This window comes from Amphibalanus amphitrite, unplaced genomic scaffold, assembly GCF_019059575.1.
Source record: "Amphibalanus amphitrite isolate SeventyFive unplaced genomic scaffold, NRLGWU_Aamphi_draft 001200F_arrow, whole genome shotgun sequence".
NCBI lineage: Eukaryota > Metazoa > Arthropoda > Thecostraca > Balanomorpha > Balanidae > Amphibalanus > Amphibalanus amphitrite.
This window is the reverse complement of record NW_024882694.1, coordinates 105,162-123,472: the sequence shown is the minus strand read 5'-3', so window position 1 is coordinate 123,472 and position 18,311 is coordinate 105,162. Positions and strand designations below refer to the sequence as shown.

Genomic DNA, 18,311 nt, shown 5'->3' with positions numbered 1-18,311 from the left:
GAATCACTCAGAAAGGGCGTTAATAGGGCTATCGAATGCGCTTTTCTGCGGCGCTGTAGCTCTATTGGTTCCCGAGTTATGCGATGGCTTCTTGGAAATTTTCTACATTCGACCTGGAAATCGGCGAAATTTCGCCTTCAATGACTTCTGGTGACCTGATCTTTGACCTGGCCAAAAAAGTGATCAAGTGATTTCGTCATTATTTTTTACGCTCTTTCGAACGCCGCCTTCCGCGTATCGCTACGTGGCCCATGAGCCGAGCTACAAGGGGGGTGTGTGTTCAAACACACCCCCCCCCCCCCAGCAGGGCGTGGAAATCCAGGACCCCCAGCCGGGCGCGGGTCTACATCTTCTGGGGGTGACCTTCGACAGACTTCTACATTTTAAAGACCACTGCGACTCTCTGCGGCGGAAGGTCCGGCCGCGGACGGCACAGCTGCGGAGGATGACCGGCCGGACCTGGGGTCTCCGCGAGGCGCAGCTCAGGACAGTCGCGAACGGGTATGTCCGGGGAGCCCTTGAATACGCGGCGGGTGCCTGGCTCCCGGCCGCGTCCCCGTCACACGTTCAGCTGGTGGAGCGCGAGCTGCTGGCGGCCGCCCGGGTGGTGACCGGATGCCCACGGTCCACCCCCAGGGATCCCCTGCTGGCCGAGGCAGGCATCCCTTCAGCATGGTCCACCAGGAAGACGCTGGCCGCGCGAACGCTCTGCCGAGCGCTCGCCCTGCCGGAGGACGACCCTCTTCGCCGCGTCGCGGAGGCCGACCCACCCACTCGACTGCGGTCTACCACCGGCTGGCGACAACTGGGGCGATAGGCGCTGATCGAGGCGGGCGCCGAGGGAGTGACGGTGGAGCCGCGCCTCGAGGTTCCCCTCCTCCCGTGGACAACCTGCCGCCCGATCACCTTCAATCTGGACGTGGGACCCGGCGGTCGTCGAGCCTCCTCCAACGAGACGCGACGAGAGGCCGCGCGGCAGCACCTGGCGGCGCTCCCAGCCCAGGCCACGTGGATTTGGTCCGACGGCTCTGCGGACGCTGGGGTCAGGCGAGGAGGGGGCGGCGCCGTCATCTTTACCGCATCGGGGGAGACTCTCGAGGTGGAGGTGGCGGCGGGAGGCCTCTGCTCCAGCACCCGTGCGGAGCTGTTCGCCCTGAGGGCGGCGCTGGAGCGAGTCCGGGATGAGCCGTCCCCCGCCCCGTTGGTGGCGTGCTCTGACTCACGAGCCGCCCTGAGCCTCCTCAGCGCGGGAGCGGCCGCCCAGACTACCACTATCGGCGCGGCGATCTGGAGGACGCTGCTGGACATTGCCGAGCGCCGGCAGGTGACCCTGCAGTGGGTCCCTGCTCACTGCGGGCTGGCGGAGAACGAGCGCGCTGACGCCCTGGCCAAACAAGCGGCCACCCTGCCCCAGGGCGCCGTGCCCTCGGACGCTCGGTCCCTGACACGGGCAGTCCATCGGACGGCCACACGTCAGTGGCGCGAAAACTGGCCCGACTCCTTTTTTAAGACTATCTTCGGGAGCACCCTGCCGCTCCCCATCCCCGGAGAGGACCGAGAGGCCGCCATCTCGGTGCACCAGTTGAGGGCGGGCCACTGGGGCCGCTCGCTCCAATACCTGCACCGGATCGGCCGCCACCCCTCCGTGGCATGCCTGCAGTGCCCCGATAAGCGGTGCCCCGCGGCGCTCTGCGCCGTGTGCCGGGAGGAGGCGGACGTGCCGGAGCACGTCTTGCTTCGCTGCCCGGCCCTCGCTGGCGCCCGCCTGCGGCTAACTGGCAGCATTTACGTCGACCCGTCGCGGCTGCGGGACGCCGACCTGGTGGCTGCCTTGGAGGCCGGCTACCTTCGCCATAGGGAGCCTCTCGGCTATGGTCCTCCGTAAGGAGGTCCCAGGGGGAACAACAACAACAACAGGTGCCATGACCGCCTCTGCGCAGGGGTGTTAGAGGTGCCGTGACCGCCTCTGCGCAGGAGTGTTAGGAGTGCCATGACCGCGGCAACCGAGCACGGCCGGCAATATCAGCTAACTGGCCGAGTTAGTGGCCGATAACTCGGCAGTTCCAATACCAGTGACAGGGCTGACTGTTCTCGGCCCACGCGGCCCCGCGCGGATCGAGCTCCCGGCGCCCCGCGATCTCCCCAATTCCCCATTTCGCTGACCACCTCTCCCATCTTTCTATTTCCCGTGTCATCCACAGTACTGGATGCATGACATACATTCTCAACAGGGTGGCAAAACTCTCGAGCCTCACAGCAATATAATGCGGCAAATAAAAGCTGTACGGGTAACAAATCCTAATCTACATACGCCCTTTTGAGAGCTAGTTTTACATGATGATATACAGAACACCCTTTTGCAGATACCAACAAATAAATTTCAGGAAACATAGATAACACAATTTCCTCTCCAGATTGTTCCTGCCTTACTTCCAAGTATGGTCGATCGAGCGCAACGAAATGTCGACACAAGTCCTCTTCACATCGGCGGAAAGAGGCTCCTCAAAGGGTCTTTCCATCGCCAATGCAATCATTGCACACTGATGATCAAAGCCTTGTCCACTTTTCAGTAGGTTATCGGCCGTCAATTGCGGGTACGCTCTACACTGATCTTCGTTTATCCTGGATAGAAATGGACCAAGACACTGACTCGGACAGTACCCTGACGGGGATCGGTCCCGTCGCGAGCCAAATAGGATCCGGAACCGAAGCTCGATGGGAGCGGACGCGGGCCATCTGTGGAACGCTGGCCGACACCGGGAGGTCGATCGTCTCTGAAGTACCGCCATCAGCGTCCAACTGGCGCCAGTCATGCGGTCATTCTTAGAAGACAGGCCTCCTTGGACGACAGAGAGTTGGGTGAGGACACCATCCTCGGAGGATGGGTTGTCTTTGGAAAAGAGAGGACGAGAATTAGAATTGAACAAGGATCGTTGTATGGGGAATCGAAGGGAGAGGACAAACAGTCGGAAATATGAGGCTGTCCAGAAGCAAAGAGATCCGGCTTTTGAATTGGAAGGAGATCTTTTACGGAGGAGAGAGAGAGATATCATTATTGAAGAGGACATTTTCCAAATTGTTATAGGTATCACTGGTTCAACAGTCTTCTACGGATCCCCTCCCTCCAGTCTTCTACATATATATATATAGCATTAAAGCTACCTCCTGCAGTCAAGCATCAACAGTGAGCCACATCCCTCGCCTCTGGTGATCCATCTGACATCTCACACAACCGCCCACCACAGCTTGCTATTGTGGAGGCCGGTCGGCGTCGCTGTCTGGTCGGGACGAATCGGATCGGACCGTCGACAGAGACGGACCGCGGTCGGGTCCGGACCAGATGGTCTGGGACCGGAGCGGACGGTCTGGGACTGGATCAGACGGTCTGGGACCAAAGCGTGTTTACGGGACAGACGGTGTTTGGTTCGGCGGAACGGAGGCGCGACCGACGCGCAGTGGTGGTCTGTGAGTCGTATGGTGGTCTATGATTCGTATGGTGGTCCGATGGGCCGACAAAGGGCTGATATGGCTCAGAGGTGGGGGCGGTTTACTGACTAGAGTTGAAAGAACAATGGCGGAGAGAGAGAAGCATAGAAATGACAGCTCTTAGTGTCATTTCTATACTTCTCTTCTACTTATTGATTGTGATTGACAGATAACATACCATTCATATTCTGTTGTTCCCTGGTCCACAACGACGACGTGAATAATAAATAATGTGGATATGCTATGCTCCCTGTATCATCAAACAATCACTCATGAAAATGCAATCACAACAGCAATTCGCTTCATTCAGCCAATAGACAGCGCACTGTCGATCAGAAGCTCAGCGGTCGACTTCAAATCCAATTGCAATTTCATCGCCTATATGAAGTGCTCAGTGCTGGCTCGATCCAAGGAACGTCCTTTTCATTAGTACTTCTATGATACATCGGCCGTCCAAGCTCATTTCGAAGGCCATAACTGTCACCCCGTCCTATTGACTTCCCATAGCTTGTCCCATATTTCTATGTAAATGTTAAATGACTCGCGGGCAGACCGGTGGTGCGCGGTCGTCGTTACATTATTCGCTGTCGTACTCGTGGGTCTCAAATAAGGAGCAGCGTAGTCGCAGTCAGCGACCTTAGTAAGGCCACGAGTCAGAAACATAAAGCAAATATTAATGAAATAAAGGACGGAAAGAACACAAGTAGAAGTAGAGACCGGCACCTGAGAGAGAGAGAGAGAGAGAGAGAGAGAGAGAGAGAGAGAGAGAGAGAGAGAGAGAGAGAGAGAGAGAGAGGGAGAGGGAGGGAGAGAGAGTGAAAGAGAGAGAAAAAAGAAAGAGTGAGGCGTGACAGAAGAGCGAGAGAAAGAGAGAGAGAGAGAGAGAGAGAGAGAGAAGAGAGAGAAAGAGAGAGAGAGAGAAGAAGAAGAAGAAGGAGAAGAAGAAGAATAAGAAGACGAAGAAGAAGAAGAAAGAGTGAGACAGGTCAGAGAAAAAGGGCATGATGGGAGAGTCAGAGAAATGGATAGAGTAAAGGGTTTTTGTTAAAAGCGAGGGAAGAAAAACTTTACATTGTTGATCTCAGCAGCGGGGGTAGATTACTGAAAGTTCAGTCAAGAATTACGGTAGTTAGATCCGTTGTCTGCTGTTTTGTGTCTCAGCCTAACGACTTCGGAGTTAATTACGTTGAGGATGCGTTGTGATATCGATCAGGTATCTAAAAAGGAATTGGTGCCTATTTGTTGCTCTAATTTTCTTGCTAAAAAACGTTATGAATGAGAGTAAGCTTTCTTATAGATTAGTTAAGTCATTCAGGATGTTTTTTATTCGATAGTTTCAGACCAACTTGTAATTACACCAGTATCAAAATGTGCAGTAAAAGTAAAACGAATACTTTAAGCCAGTTTCATTAAAAGCTGCTAAGACTGTCAAAGTCCAATGATAGTCATCAGGCTATCCCTTCACCACTCATAACCAGTAGGTACTCACCTTTCTGTAACGATGCGACTGCCAGCCGACCTGACCTGACTTCTGTCCCTGATCACCCTCCCTCTGCGCCCGCACCACGTCCGCCTACCTCCACTGCCGACGTCCCACTAACCACCGCCGCCGTTCGACTGCCGACGAGTCGAGACCGACGAGCTGCCGGCGCATCGAAGTCGACGGACCCGCCACCGGCATCCGCGCGTCCGTCGAAACCCGAGCCGGGGATGGACAATCCAGGGGGCGGGGACGGTCCGGGGGTCGTGCGGGTGCCGGCGGACGACCCCGGTCCGAGCGGACCCCGCCGGTCATGGAGGTCGCCACTGCGCACGGCCCGTTAAATTGGCGATAGAGTCGGTCTGCCGTCGCTCGTCGTCGCCGCCGTCGGTCGACTCGGGCCGATTTATCTGCTGAGTTGACAGCTCGAGTCGAGCGAGACGATACCAGGCGGACGGCCGTCGGCCGCTTCCGGCGACCGAAACGCACGCCTTCTGCCGGCTTTATGGCTCATTTATGCCGGAATTTTACTCCCATGAGCCATTCCGGAGCCTTTGTGGATATTACGTCTGCCAGAGCATAGAATTAGCATACTGTGGAAATGACTTGGTGACACAAGGATGACATGAGTTTGTGAAGGATTGTGACTTTGATACGGGCCAATAGTAGTAGACTATTGTATGCGTACATATTTCATCATCTTAGCTGTTGACTGTCTACAACGCTCACGTGTACCTACATGTTTGGCGAAAATGCACAAAAATGGCATGGTGTCTTAACCCTATTCCTGGCGGGGGGGGGGGCCTCAGGAGCCCCCCTGAGGTTTTTTGGTTATTTCTCCCAAACGCGTTGAGCTAGGAAGCTCAAATTTTCTGACTTTTCCTAAAAGGCTTCTACGCAACATGTCTGAAAATTTTTAGTTGATCTGACCTCAGGTCAGGTCACCAGAGGCGGTTTGGTGACCCTACCTCAGAAACGTTTGCAATCACGCCAGAGCTAGAGTTTTTGACCGATCAATTTCTTCTCTTCAGGCTTTAGTTAGGGTACCAGTATGTGCAATTTTTATATCTCGGAATTTTGATATCGGTGACCTAAGGTCAGGTCAGTTTCGCGACCTCCCCATTATAAGTCAATGGGGGAAAAATCAACTCCCTGTTTTTACCACTAAAACGGGTCGGAATGGCCCCATATACCATACATGACTTCATATACGATCAACCCTCACTACCTTGAGGTCTGTTTTGCTGTTGCGCAGCTGTGAGGTCATGTGACGTCATCAAAGGTCACCAAAGGTTTTTGGCCAATAACTCCGTACAGGAACAAGATACAGACGCGTGGATGGTCTCATTGTGTTCAGCTCGTCAAGACGCATCGAATGATATACATGATGACCTCGAGGTCACGTGACCTGAGGTCAACCTTTGACCTTGACCTTTCGAGGTCAACATATATATCATTCGATGCGGATTGACGAGAGGATCACGATGATGCCCTTAGTTTGTTCCTATCTTGACTAATTCGAAAGTTATTCGAGAAAAACTCTCTCCATATCTAGCGCCGCCATTTTGACTTTTTCGACCCCTGTGACGTCATCTTTGACCTGACCTGAAATTGACCTTAGTAAAAATTGTAGATCTTGACCGTGCGTATCCGATGCCGTTTACCGTTTGTCGCTGCGATGTGTAGTTTTTTAGATCTGAAGGGGGGGCCGAATCGGCCCCCCCCCCCGCCAGTTTCTTGTCCCGGCGGAGCCCGCCAGGAATAGGGTTAATGGACGAAGCAAAATTTGAAAATCGGTGTCTGATTCAAGGTTCCTTCGTGTAAGCTAGAGAAACTTTATAATAGTGTATTGTAGTCAGTAAGCTGAATAAATATCTCCATTCTCCATTCAGGTGGAGGAATTCCTTTGCACTTTCTTGGAACCGATCGGAAACTGTCCCTGTGTATCGAAAGCCTATAAATATCGGACAAGGCGCCACAAATTGCGGAAACTGATCAAGTAAATGCAATAGAATCAGCCGCCGGCCGGCCGTGTAATCAGGCTTGGGGTAACAAAGATGGACACGTGTGCCTAATTATCCACCAGTGCGGCCGGTGAGGCGGCAATGTGTGGTCTCGCTGCTACACCGACCGGGCTACTGCGGTCTGAGATTAGACAGCATAACACCAGCCGAGTACTCTGGAATAATGCTTAAAATTTTTGAAATTTTGTGTTATTTATAGGTAAATATTTGTATTATAACAGGAGCGCGGGAACTACTTTCAGACTGGGGGGGGGGGGGTACACCATAATAGAGATCAACCTAGGGTAGCCCTAAATTTAGTTTTCTCACCGGTTTTAGGTCACTTATTTTTCATCCCTTGGCTTTTTCAACAAAAAGAAAATATTTGCAAAAAAGTGCGGTATTTCGTCTCAAAGTTGTGGGGGCACCACCCCCACGGCCCCAGATTTGGGGGGGGGCAAGCTGCCCCCACTGCCCCCCCCCCCCCGGTTCCTGCGCCTATGCATTACAACACTTCACTCATTAGATGGTTTGTATCCAAACGGATTGGTTCAGATCGCAAACAATTATATTACCACTACTCTTAGATAACTGCAAAATATCTGTTGTACATACTACATATGTATGGCGGTGTGGTGTGTTGTTACAAAATGTGTTGAGCAAAATCAAGCTGGGAAAAAACGAAGCAATACTTTTAGAACGTACTTAAGTTGATAAGAACCGTTAAATTGATAAATGCAGCTGCTCTCCTATTTATTGATAAAACATGGAATAAGCGTTGACGTATGTATAGAGGGTACCTATACAGCCGCGTCGCGCAGTTTCATGGGTCGGAGGTGTCACCACCGCGTTAATCAAGGCGAGTGTAGGTCTTCAGCCACGTCCGGCGATGGAAATAAGTGCTCTGCCGCTGTCGTCTAATGAAATCGCGCTCCACGAAAGGCACCGTTGTCAGGCTATCGTCATCAAACGAACGATTACCAGCAGTAAAACAATGGGCGGTCAAATTTGGTATGTAAAACTTTTCCTTGGAATTAATTTCAACGAGGTTAATGAAAGGGGCATGGAAGACCTTGACACAAGCAGCACAGCCCAATTACCAGCATAGCTGGCAGATCATTGATAGTGCCCCAAAATGTGCTCATTGCTTGTTCATTAGCTGCCTTCCAGCCTCGCTGCTGGTGCGCCTAAAACTGCAACTCATCTGCCTTCCACCGACGCCAATGAAAAACACGATTCTAAGGAATAATGTTTGCCAGTTTTCAAGCGCCCTATGGTTATCAACAAAAGAATAGACGAACAATATACCTTGATTTTGTTTTCATAGCTTCGACCAATTTGGGTGGTCACTGATCATGCAAACACCCAGCCCTGTGACAATAGATTTCAATCGAATAAGCGAATTATACTAAAGTAAAGCAAATAATTTAATTTACTATCAAAGTAGGATTAGATCAGAAAGAGTACCATCAAATGACACCTAATGGAGTCTGAGGTGTTTCACCAATCACGAAATGACGAGGGATAATATAATGGGCAATGGACATTGTGTTGTACCATCATCAATCGATGCAATAATTCGGGCGTCACTGGGTGCCAATCTAATTGGCGCGGAGGGGCGTTAGAAAAACAGGATGTTCCACCATAGCAAACTAACTGTCACGATTTGATTATTGGCGGTAGGTGGATGGGATTACAGAAACTACGGACACAAATACAGAGCAGGAATCCTTGGAGCGAGCCGGATAGTGGATGGGACGAGATACCAAGGAACTAATCAAGAAACCGTAATGAACACCAAGCGTGGCGATAGTTTTTAGACACCGAAAGGAAATTAACCCATTTACGCCCTTCGTTGCGTTTTCGCAACGCAAGCAAGCGTCGACGTGATCGAAGCTTGAGAAGTGTGTAAAAGAGACTAACCGATGAGACAAGTTTCAGCGTGTGTAGCATGGTTGTGCGCATGATACTACGCAGTTACAAGTCTGTGCGGCCGGTAAGTTACTGCCTAGAGCTCCCAGAGGGAAGTCGAAGGTTTTGTGAGTGATGACGTCACGAAAACCAAGATAAGTAGGCTAAGTGCTTAATAATATCGTAATGAAAATTGTGTAAACATATTCTGCAGAGTCCCTACAATAGCGTAGATATGCATTTTGTTAAGAAATAATGCTACAAAAAGGGTTTGTGACTATTTTCAAATATGACTACGGTCGCGTTGCGGGAACGCAACGAAGGGCACATCGGAAAGACAGCGGTGTTGCGAAAACGCAACGATGGGCACATTGGCAGGGTAGCGGAAGTATGAATATCAACAGTAGACTTCACTCGTGATACGCTGTGGGTTCTCTCTTTCTCTCCCCCATCTTCCTCCCTCTCCTCCTCGTTCCCCAACTCTCTCCCCCCCCCCTCTCTCTCTCTCTCTCTCTCTCTCTCTCTCTCTCTCTCTCTCTCTCTCTTTCTTTCTCTCTCTCTCATTTTGTAGCCATGAGGCTGTAGCGGCGGAACATCTTCAATTAAGGAGGGGGGAGCACTGCTGACTTTTGGTCTCATTCTTTCCATTTCCATTTCCATGCAACGCCTATCGGGATAATGTTAAAATGGCAAAATGAAGGGGGGCACGGTGCCCCGGTGCCCCCTCCCCCCGCTCCGCCGCCTATGCCATGAGGGACGTATATAGGTATGTTTAGTGCAAGGTGCGTTCGCACGTAAAATGTTGCGACACATTTCATAAATTTGCTGGCTCAAACAGCCACAAACACTCCTTTCTTTTTCTCTCGCAGATTTTCGGCCTCGGGCTGTTCGTTCACTAAGCAATGTGTTCCCATGCATCTGAAAATCGCATGGTAGGAAAAGGACCCATGCATCAAACGGTCGGCGATGCTAACGGAGCTGAGAGATAATTAGGTCCTTTGGAAATTGGATCTACTATGTACATTGTGCATAAATAATGAATAACGGGGATGTATTTCAGGCGACAGATAGGCATCGCCATTCTCTGGATAGAATCTGCTGACTACCAGCATTTACGTTAGAAAAGATACCTGAGGGTCGGCAAATAGTGGGATAGGCCCCCTCTGAGGGTAGCTGAGCCCTTCGGCAGGGGTAATGAGGGCGGACCCATGGGAAAATAATAATTTTTAGGATTCATAACTCGCATAAATTCATAAGCTGCTTGATGTGGAGTATACGCATGTTTTCTTACTTTGATAGGCTTTTTATCTAATCAGACCATTTTTAGAGCTAGCAGGATTATTGGAATTAGGGGAGACATTTGTCTGACCGGACACGGTCAATCGTAGACTGGAGACTGAGCCCAGCCAGTGGGCAGCCGCCAACCCATGACCCACCCCCTTCGCCCCTCCCAAGCACTCACTGCACCCGGCTACAGGCGCGCTCCTATGTGAGCTGCCCGATTGCGATATACGTTGCCGGTCCAGCCCGGAACAGGGGGATGAGGCGTGGAGGAGGATTCAACTATCCTGAAGATGGAAAGGACGGATTGACGTCGAATCACCATTCTGTCCTGGCATTGTCTCGAGAAAGAGGTTACACGTGAAGGTCGCTGAGAGTGGGGCCATGAAAATTTTGGATTAGGTGTAAACATGATAAACTGGGAGTCGATGTGTTGTGATGCGCTACGCCTTACGCGGGTAATTTGTTAGAGCCGGATCGGTCCTTTTTTTCTTTTTGCTGAGAGTGGGTACGACGACTAACCTGCAATGGAATTTAACTTTACTCCTAGGAGGGTGGTTAAAAATGATTGCGGATATACGCGCATACGAGAGGCACTGGTTCACTCCCAATCCTCCGTTTAATTGTATTCAGTGTGCACTGTGCAGGGTTTGATAGGTGGAGGTAATGGATCTGTCTAGCTTCCAAAAAGAAAGCATCACCCTGGATACGTGTCGACCACAACTTTAAATGAACAGCAATGGACAACGTAAATGGTTGATAATGACCGTGTTGCCATCTCCCCGTTCGCGAATCATGAAGTTATGCTTCCTCACTGAGGCTCTTAGGCGGGTTATAGAGCATGACGGATGTGGGTTCCGCATTTTCAAGCAATAGTTGTCAACAGTTGATTGATGTTTTGTCAAAATATATTAGCATATACGGCAGTTCAGTGTACTTTATGTCCGTCTGATGTGCCCGTCGTTGCGTTTTCGCAACGCTGATGGCGCCCGGTGTGCCCTTCGTTGCGATTTCGCAACGCATGTTTTTTACGTTTTTCTCGAGAAACTTTTGCTGCAGGCAAAAATTATTTTCGATTCCATACAAGGCCCTGGTAGGAGCATAACATATTTTGATTTCGTCGATTTTCATGATGGTCAATATTCCTGGGCATAAATGGGTTAAATTGCAGTTCTTGCTGGTGAGTGATGAGTCTTGGTGCGTGAGGAAACCAGCCGCCGGCCCGAAAGCTTGCCCACATGTCAATGATTTTCGCGCAGCTTTTATGAGAAAATAATGCACACAGCTGGTATGCCTTTTTGGTAGATGCAACAGGAATACCTACCACAACAGTACTAGCAGTGTTGAGGGACTAGCGGCAAGGTGCCCTTCTGTCGATGGTCTCGTGTGGTGCGCTGGGTGTCGGACGGACCCCGCCTAAATCGGCCGCTACCGGTCGCGCCATGGATTACCGGCACTGGAGTCCGGCAGGCCCTGGGTCCGAAGACAAATTACCACCGCACCGGTATCAGCTACGTCGATACGGGGCATCAATTGAATCGCCGAGCACGCCTCTGCCACGGCAGCCGCAACGCGATAGGCCCGTGATTCAGCGGCACGGCTTCTGTCGGTGCGATAGGGCCTGATTAAAAAGGTAATTTAGTGATTGACATGCCCTAAATATAGGCACATGAAACCATGTGAATTATGGCTCATGACAATGTCTTTTCATGAACCTTTTTGTGATTTATTTCTTACATGGTAGGTTACAATATTCTGCAAGGCACCAAAGATGTCATATTCGCAAAACATGATGCAAAAGGATTCGCTACATAGCAATAGTTTTGTTCTGTTAGAGGATTAATCACATACTGTCACCCTTAAGTATGCCAACAGGGCAGACTGCAGACTGCAGAGGGATCGACTGGCGTGCCCATGTAATACGTAGCCAGTCAAAAGTCATTTTAGCTGACTCATATAAACGAGGTAAGTTGTAAAAACGTAGGGGAAGCGGGGGTAACACCGCCACTGTGGGAAACACCGCCACCCCATCTGGCGGCGAAAGTATGAAATGTGAAGTGTAAAAATCCGTTATTTCCTATTAACCGCACGAAGGTAAGCGTCTTCTGATTTGTGTTCCGGTGTTTCAGTGTAATCGAAGCCCAATGTGGGCATTTAAAGAAAAATGCACATTCTCATATAAAAATTCGATGAGTTGGGAGCAATTTTGAATGTCCTTAAGTAGAGACTCATTTTGATTTACTTGATTACATCGAAAAATAACTGATCGGCTTTGTCCAGTAAGATAGGTTTGCTTGAACCGTGTAGTACATTCTTGTCGCTGGCGATTTTTGCTTGTGATCACTTATTGGGGAACACCGCCACCCCGTGGCGGTGTTACCCCAATTGAGGTTGCGGTGTTTCCTGTTTGTAGCGTGATAAGTGATGAAACTCCAAAGACACGCTTTATTTATGTTCGTAGATGTTCCTAAGTCGGGAAAAAGCAGCTTATTTGATTTTTTCACTTTATATTTTTCATGCATCCCGACCAAGCACTTGCCAGCTGTATAAAACTGGCAAACAGCTGATGAACCTATACCTATTTAGGTGTCCATTACCGATTATTTGCGAAAATTACCACTTACGGACAGGAAACTCATCGCACGCGATCTTTGAACAATTAAAAGCTTTCGTAGGAATGGGTTGGGTTAACATCAACACCGGTGGCGGGGTTACCCACACAATTTGTAGGCAGCAAATATGCAAGGTATTTTTAAAAGTCGTGATACATGAAAACCTTTTAGGAGCATGCAAAATAAGTACCTAAAACACGTGAGAAAATGTTTAAATATTGTAACCAAGACAAAAACTACCAAGAGACTTCACACATATTCTCTCATTATGGCGAAAAGCTTAGGGGGGCGGTGTTACCCCCGCTTCCCCTACATAATTTCACAGGGATAAGTCCTATACTAGTATTACCTACAACTAAAGAACAGTACCCAGCCTGGCATGGATGAGAAATGACGATGAGCCCTGCCAGCGTTGCACGTAAGTACCTGTAGTTACCTTGCACCATTCCTGCACTATAATTATATCAAGTCCACAAACAACAAAACAGTGCAATTCAAATCTTTATATCTATAGTCACGGTTTCTCTGAGTTTCGGCACTATGCATTTGTTTCACTGAAAGATTCCAGCACCATAACAGCACGCTTTGTGCTTATTCTACGTGGATAATTTCGATTGGCCGTCATTTTGTTCAAGGCCCTAAAACATAAATTTCGTAAACAAGATTTCGTTATTGACTTGAGACAAATGTGGCTAATGTGACTTACATTTTGATTTGGACCACATGCAGTAGCTTTCCAATTAATTAACAAAACATCGATAGCAGAAAATAAATATTAGAAATAAAATTTTCGCCAGGGACATATCATTATCATTTGGAGCATTTCGATATCATTTTGAGCTAAATTACTCATCTAGCAACGAACATGGAAGAAGAAGAACCACTTTCCCCGATTAGCGCATGGGTTTATCGACAGCTAGAAGGTCGTGAAACACTAAAATGGCTTGTATCTCACGTCTTTATATATGTGGGTATGGTGGTACTCATATGTGGATACTGTATAATTGGTGCGTTCACATTTCAATACTTGGAAAACAGTGCCATTCACGAAACAAGAGCAAAGGAGGGGAAAACAAGTTGCTGGGAAGAGCTGAAAGCGGAAGTATTATCCAACCGAACGCTAGTGCTTCACCAGTTATACAACAGAACTTACGGTGAGTTATCAGCCACAGCGTATGCGTATAATATATTTTCTTTCGGAATGCAATAAATGCTGCAAGGTACAGAAAGTAGGTATTTAACAGATTGATATTAGCAATAAATAGGTGTAGTCAAACATGGTAGACATTTTTATAATAGCTTACCAGAACTCAGAAGTAAAAAAATTTCCAGCATAAAGTAAATTTATTGATGGAGAGTAATCTGCAGGAATGATTCTGACGTTGCTTTCTTAATTCTTAGGAATGAAATTTAGCAGCCCGGGTTTGGAAAAACGTCACTTTTCAGTAAACTGAATGACTTTCTAAGGTGTATAATATTTTCAGAGGAAATTCTGTCTTCCCATGCTCAGACCAGCATGAAGGATCAGACGGACAAGGAGTTGCAGGACAAGCTGGACAATTGGCTGTTCTCGGTGAAGAAGATTGTGCTGACCTACGAGGATTTCCTCGAAAGTCATCAGGAGAGAAAGGCTGAATGCAAGGAGGAGCTGGCCGTCGGGGATGACTGGGAATTTCAGACCGCTCTTCTCTTCGCCTCCACGGTCGTAACAACAATCGGTATCTAAGGTTGGGAACGGGCTACTGCTAAAGCTGATTTTGTGGACGACTTCCGAACGGTTTCGGGTTTTAATTAATGTTCAATGCCCATGCATCTCCGGTTGAGTTATGATTATTTGCTGTTCACATCCTGTTTTTGTCAATTTTATTTACTGTGGATTTATTGATTAGAATTAGATGAGAACCAATCATGTTTTCTGCTTCGCTGACTGCTGGCTGCAATTCATCAAGCATGTGTGTTCCAATCACTCATGTCAACCAATCACTGTCAGGTGGCAGCACCACCTGTACTCGAACTGCTCCGGTTGTTTTTCAATAGAAAAAAAAACACAATTCTAACGAATAGTGTTTGTCTATTTCAAACAACCTGCGGTTATGGTTAACTTTGGCGAAGCGTGCTGCTTGTTGCTCTATGCTGTTGCTGACTCTATCCTGACGTCGACAGGATACGGTAATCGGACGCCGCAAAGCTGGCGCGGCCGTCTGTGCACCCTGCTCTATGCCATGCTGGGCGTTCCTCTGATGCTCTTCTGTCTGAGAACCCTCGGTCGAAGCATCGGCCACGGCCTGGATATGCTCTACAACATGGCTCGCGACTACGCGGCACGTCTGCGAGGGACCGACTCTGATGATGAGAGTGAGGAAGGGTACGCCTCACCGATGGCCCACCCTCACCAGGACTCGGACGCGGCGGCGCTGCCCTCCATAGCGCTGACGTCCGAGTCTGCGGCGGACAATCCGCGGCTGCTGGCAGCTCCAGACGGGGCGGACGGTGCCGGGTCGGCCGGTCAGGACCAACACCGCGGCTCACACTCCCGAGAACAGGCGGTGAAACCGTCCGCGCGCGCCCTGCGCATCCCTCTGGCCGTGGTGTTCCTCATCACGACCCTCTACAGTGCCATCGGCGCCGCGCTCTTCTCTCACTACGAGCGCTGGTCCTATCTGGACGGCTTCTACTTCACGTTCATCACTCTCTCCACCATCGGCTTCGGCGACCTGGTGCCGCGAGTGCTGACTGACGAGCAGCCGGACTACCACGGCACCCCCAGCTGGTGGGTGGAGACCTCCTACGTGCTTTACGTCATGGTCGGCCTCACCGTCATCCAGATGTCGTTCGAGCTGACGCGCGAGACCATCAACCAGCAGTTCTATGACCTGGGCCGCTCGGTGGGCGTGCTAGACAGAGAGCACAGCCACGCCAAGAGGGAGGCGCGGAGAGAGTCGCGGAGACAGTCGCGCAGGGAGTCGCGCAGACCGACGTATGACAGAAGGAAGAGCAGCAGGAGACACCGAGACGACAGCACGCCGGGCGGTCTGCTCAAGTAAGTCCCGTTGCGAATATTAAACACTAAAATTGTTGTCTTAAAACGCTACTAAATATGATAAAAATGGGCATATGTTGCGATAAAAGAAGTCACTTTTGATAACTGTTCCTTTCACTGGAAATGACCTAATTTCTCAAATGAAGTAAATGGTCATCAATTTGTTCTTCATTGATCGGCGGGTGCTAACTTTAAAGTTGGTTGAACTTATGCTGACGGCCCTTCGAAAGTTGTAGGAAGGGAGCGGCCAACTGACAAATGCACAATGTACGTCTATCAGCTCTTTTGAGTTATATTTTGTCTGATCAAATGCATGATTACATAACGCTTACATAAATCTCTAAGTCAGAGGGCTCAGGGTAGCCGGTCTTCCATTAACATTTACTGGTGATTGCTCGCAACCAGTCTACGACGGGGGTATATCTATTTTAATCTTGTAGGTGAGCTTAGTCAAGATGGCCAAGGTAGGTAGCTCCTCTAAATTGGTCACATTGCATAAGACAATTTTTTAGCATGACCACTTAGATTTCAGCCTCACGACTGGCTGTCACTTATCATCCTGGTCACTCATGTCCGGTGACCTCAAAGGTCAGGCCATTGACCCATACGTTACGTGTTGCCTTTAGTAAACAGCCTCAGTCAAAAACGGTTCAGAGGGGTCACTGGATTACATTAGCTGACCATTAGCACTATCGCGCTACACTGATTAAATAACGCTACAATCTCCTTCGGAAAGTTCAAGTCAAACCTAAAATGACCTTACCACCTGACATTTCCTGTTGTTCCATCTCGAACCAATCTGACCAATCTGACTCCCCCTTTCTCATCGACTCGGCTTCAGGCCGCCATTCAGTGGAGGTCGCCTCAGCTCCCTCGGGGGCGGCTCGCGCTCTCCCAGTATGCGATCAGCTGAGATGGGCCCGGCTTCTAACGACAGTGCCGGTTCGGCACCCCCAACGGAGAGACCCCGCTCAGCGCGACCCCGCAGGTAGGTGAACGTTGAGCGAGCGGTGAACGTGATTGGTGGAGATGGGTGTATCACGCGGGTTTTGTCATTTTATGTGAATGGGTTTTATGAAAAATGGCTAGATATGTCGTGGTGAGTGATAAAGCGTGTATAAGGTTTCGGTAATAAGCAGCGAACAGTTTCGCTTACGTGATTGAATGGCGATGCAATTATTGCGAGCGAAGCGAGTCTTTTCAATATAACGGAAAAATCTCAGTATGAGCGGCCCGGCCCGGCCCGGCCCGGCCTGTAACGCTTTTGAGAGGCTTATATCTCAGCAACCGCTGGACCGATTGGCCTGCGGTCTTTTTTGATGGGTAGCCCCATCCCTTCTACCCCGTAATTGACTACTTTTGATACATCTCAGTGACCGTCGTGGCACGTACCACGTGAAATGTCAAGGGTGTTCAAGCAGTTTTGCAAAAGTAGTGATTTTGAGAGGCCCATATCTCAGCAGCCGCTTGGGCGATTGTCTTGCGGTAATTTTTGTAGGGTAGCTGCATCCCTTCTACCAATGGTCGGACACTCTTGATCTATGTGAGTGACCCCCACTGCACGTGCAAAATACAACAATAAGAGGTGTCAAATTTGTTCCCATTTTAATAACTCGGTAATTACTGGGGCGATTTCGCTGAAACTTGGCATACAGGTAGGCACCCACCAGGCAATGCATTCCCATGTGTTGCGGTTAAGGTGCTACTGCACGTGCGCACGTGCAGGGGGCGCTCCCAGATCTCGAGAACGGCTGGGCCGATTGCGCTCAAATTTGGTACACGGTTGGGGACCAGTTAGTAGGGTGCCGTGCGAAAGTCAGTTTGTACCCCGTTTGCACGTGCGCACGTGCAGAATGCCGCTTCCAGATCTCAGGAACGGCTGGGCCGATTGCGTTCAAATTTGGTACACCGTTAGCGACCGGTTAGAAGGGTGCTTTGCGCAAGCCCGTTAGAAGTACCCTCTCGCCCTTCCGCACGTGCAGGGCTCACCATCTCGCTCGCTCGTTCTTCGCCCAAAAGGCGTTTTACTGGTGATATGTACTTGCGGGTGTAACAATGTTGCGTCCTCGGTTTCTCTCTTTACAGACCTGATCATGGACCAGACTGAACTCGCCTGTTCTGGCTCGATCCTTGTTTTGATCGTCCGGTGAAAAGGAAGCTCACAATGCATGACTTCTGCGCCCTCGTCAACCGCTCTGGCGCAAGTGAAACGTCAGTCTGCGTCCACTGCTCAGCTGTTTTTACCTGAATCTACACCATCAGAGGCTAGCCAGTGACTGGCTGGTCTGTTTTAGACCAGTGACACCATCGGACCGCCAGCCGTCAGCAGTGTCTGGCCTCGCTCTGTCGATCGGTGCCAGTTAGGCGCCGTGGGGGTTTGGACGTCGATGCAAGGCAACGTGACCGGACCCGGTTCTAGCGAATGTGACGCCAACTGCGGACGGGTCGCGGTGGTATAATGGATATTACACTGCAATGTGGAAAGATCTCGCTCATTT

At 49.8% G+C, this 18,311-nt stretch overlaps 1 protein-coding gene across 3 annotated transcripts; it reads left to right on the top strand.

Annotated features, from left to right (window-relative positions):
* Window positions 1-13,396: 13,396 nt before the first annotated feature.
* LOC122371069 (TWiK family of potassium channels protein 7-like) lies at window positions 13,397-18,297 on the top strand. 3 transcript variants are annotated; one of them, XM_043347149.1, is made up of 5 exons: window positions 13,397-13,927; window positions 14,258-14,500; window positions 14,937-15,813; window positions 16,655-16,801; window positions 17,899-18,297. In XM_043347149.1, exons 3-5 carry the CDS (start codon window positions 14,996-14,998, stop codon window positions 17,918-17,920), a joined length of 987 nt encoding a protein of 328 aa, XP_043203084.1. In that variant the 5' UTR covers window positions 13,397-13,927; window positions 14,258-14,500; window positions 14,937-14,995; the 3' UTR covers window positions 17,921-18,297. The 3 variants fall into 3 exon arrangements, with proteins under 3 accessions (XP_043203084.1, XP_043203082.1, XP_043203083.1); XM_043347147.1 differs by having other exon boundaries at window positions 13,402-13,927; window positions 14,258-14,491; XM_043347148.1 differs by having other exon boundaries at window positions 13,418-13,927; window positions 14,258-14,475.
* Window positions 18,298-18,311: the final 14 nt, after the last annotated feature.

Coding starts and splice junctions, on each gene's coding strand:
- LOC122371069 (XM_043347147.1), top strand. CDS start 13,639: ATGGAAGAAGAAGAACCACTTTCCCCGATTAGCGCATGGGTTTATCGA. Junction 13,928..14,257: donor GTTATACAACAGAACTTACG/GTGAGTTATCAG, acceptor TAATATTTTCAG/AGGAAATTCTGTCTTCCCAT. Junction 16,802..17,898: donor CGCTCAGCGCGACCCCGCAG/GTAGGTGAACGT, acceptor CTCTCTTTACAG/ACCTGATCATGGACCAGACT.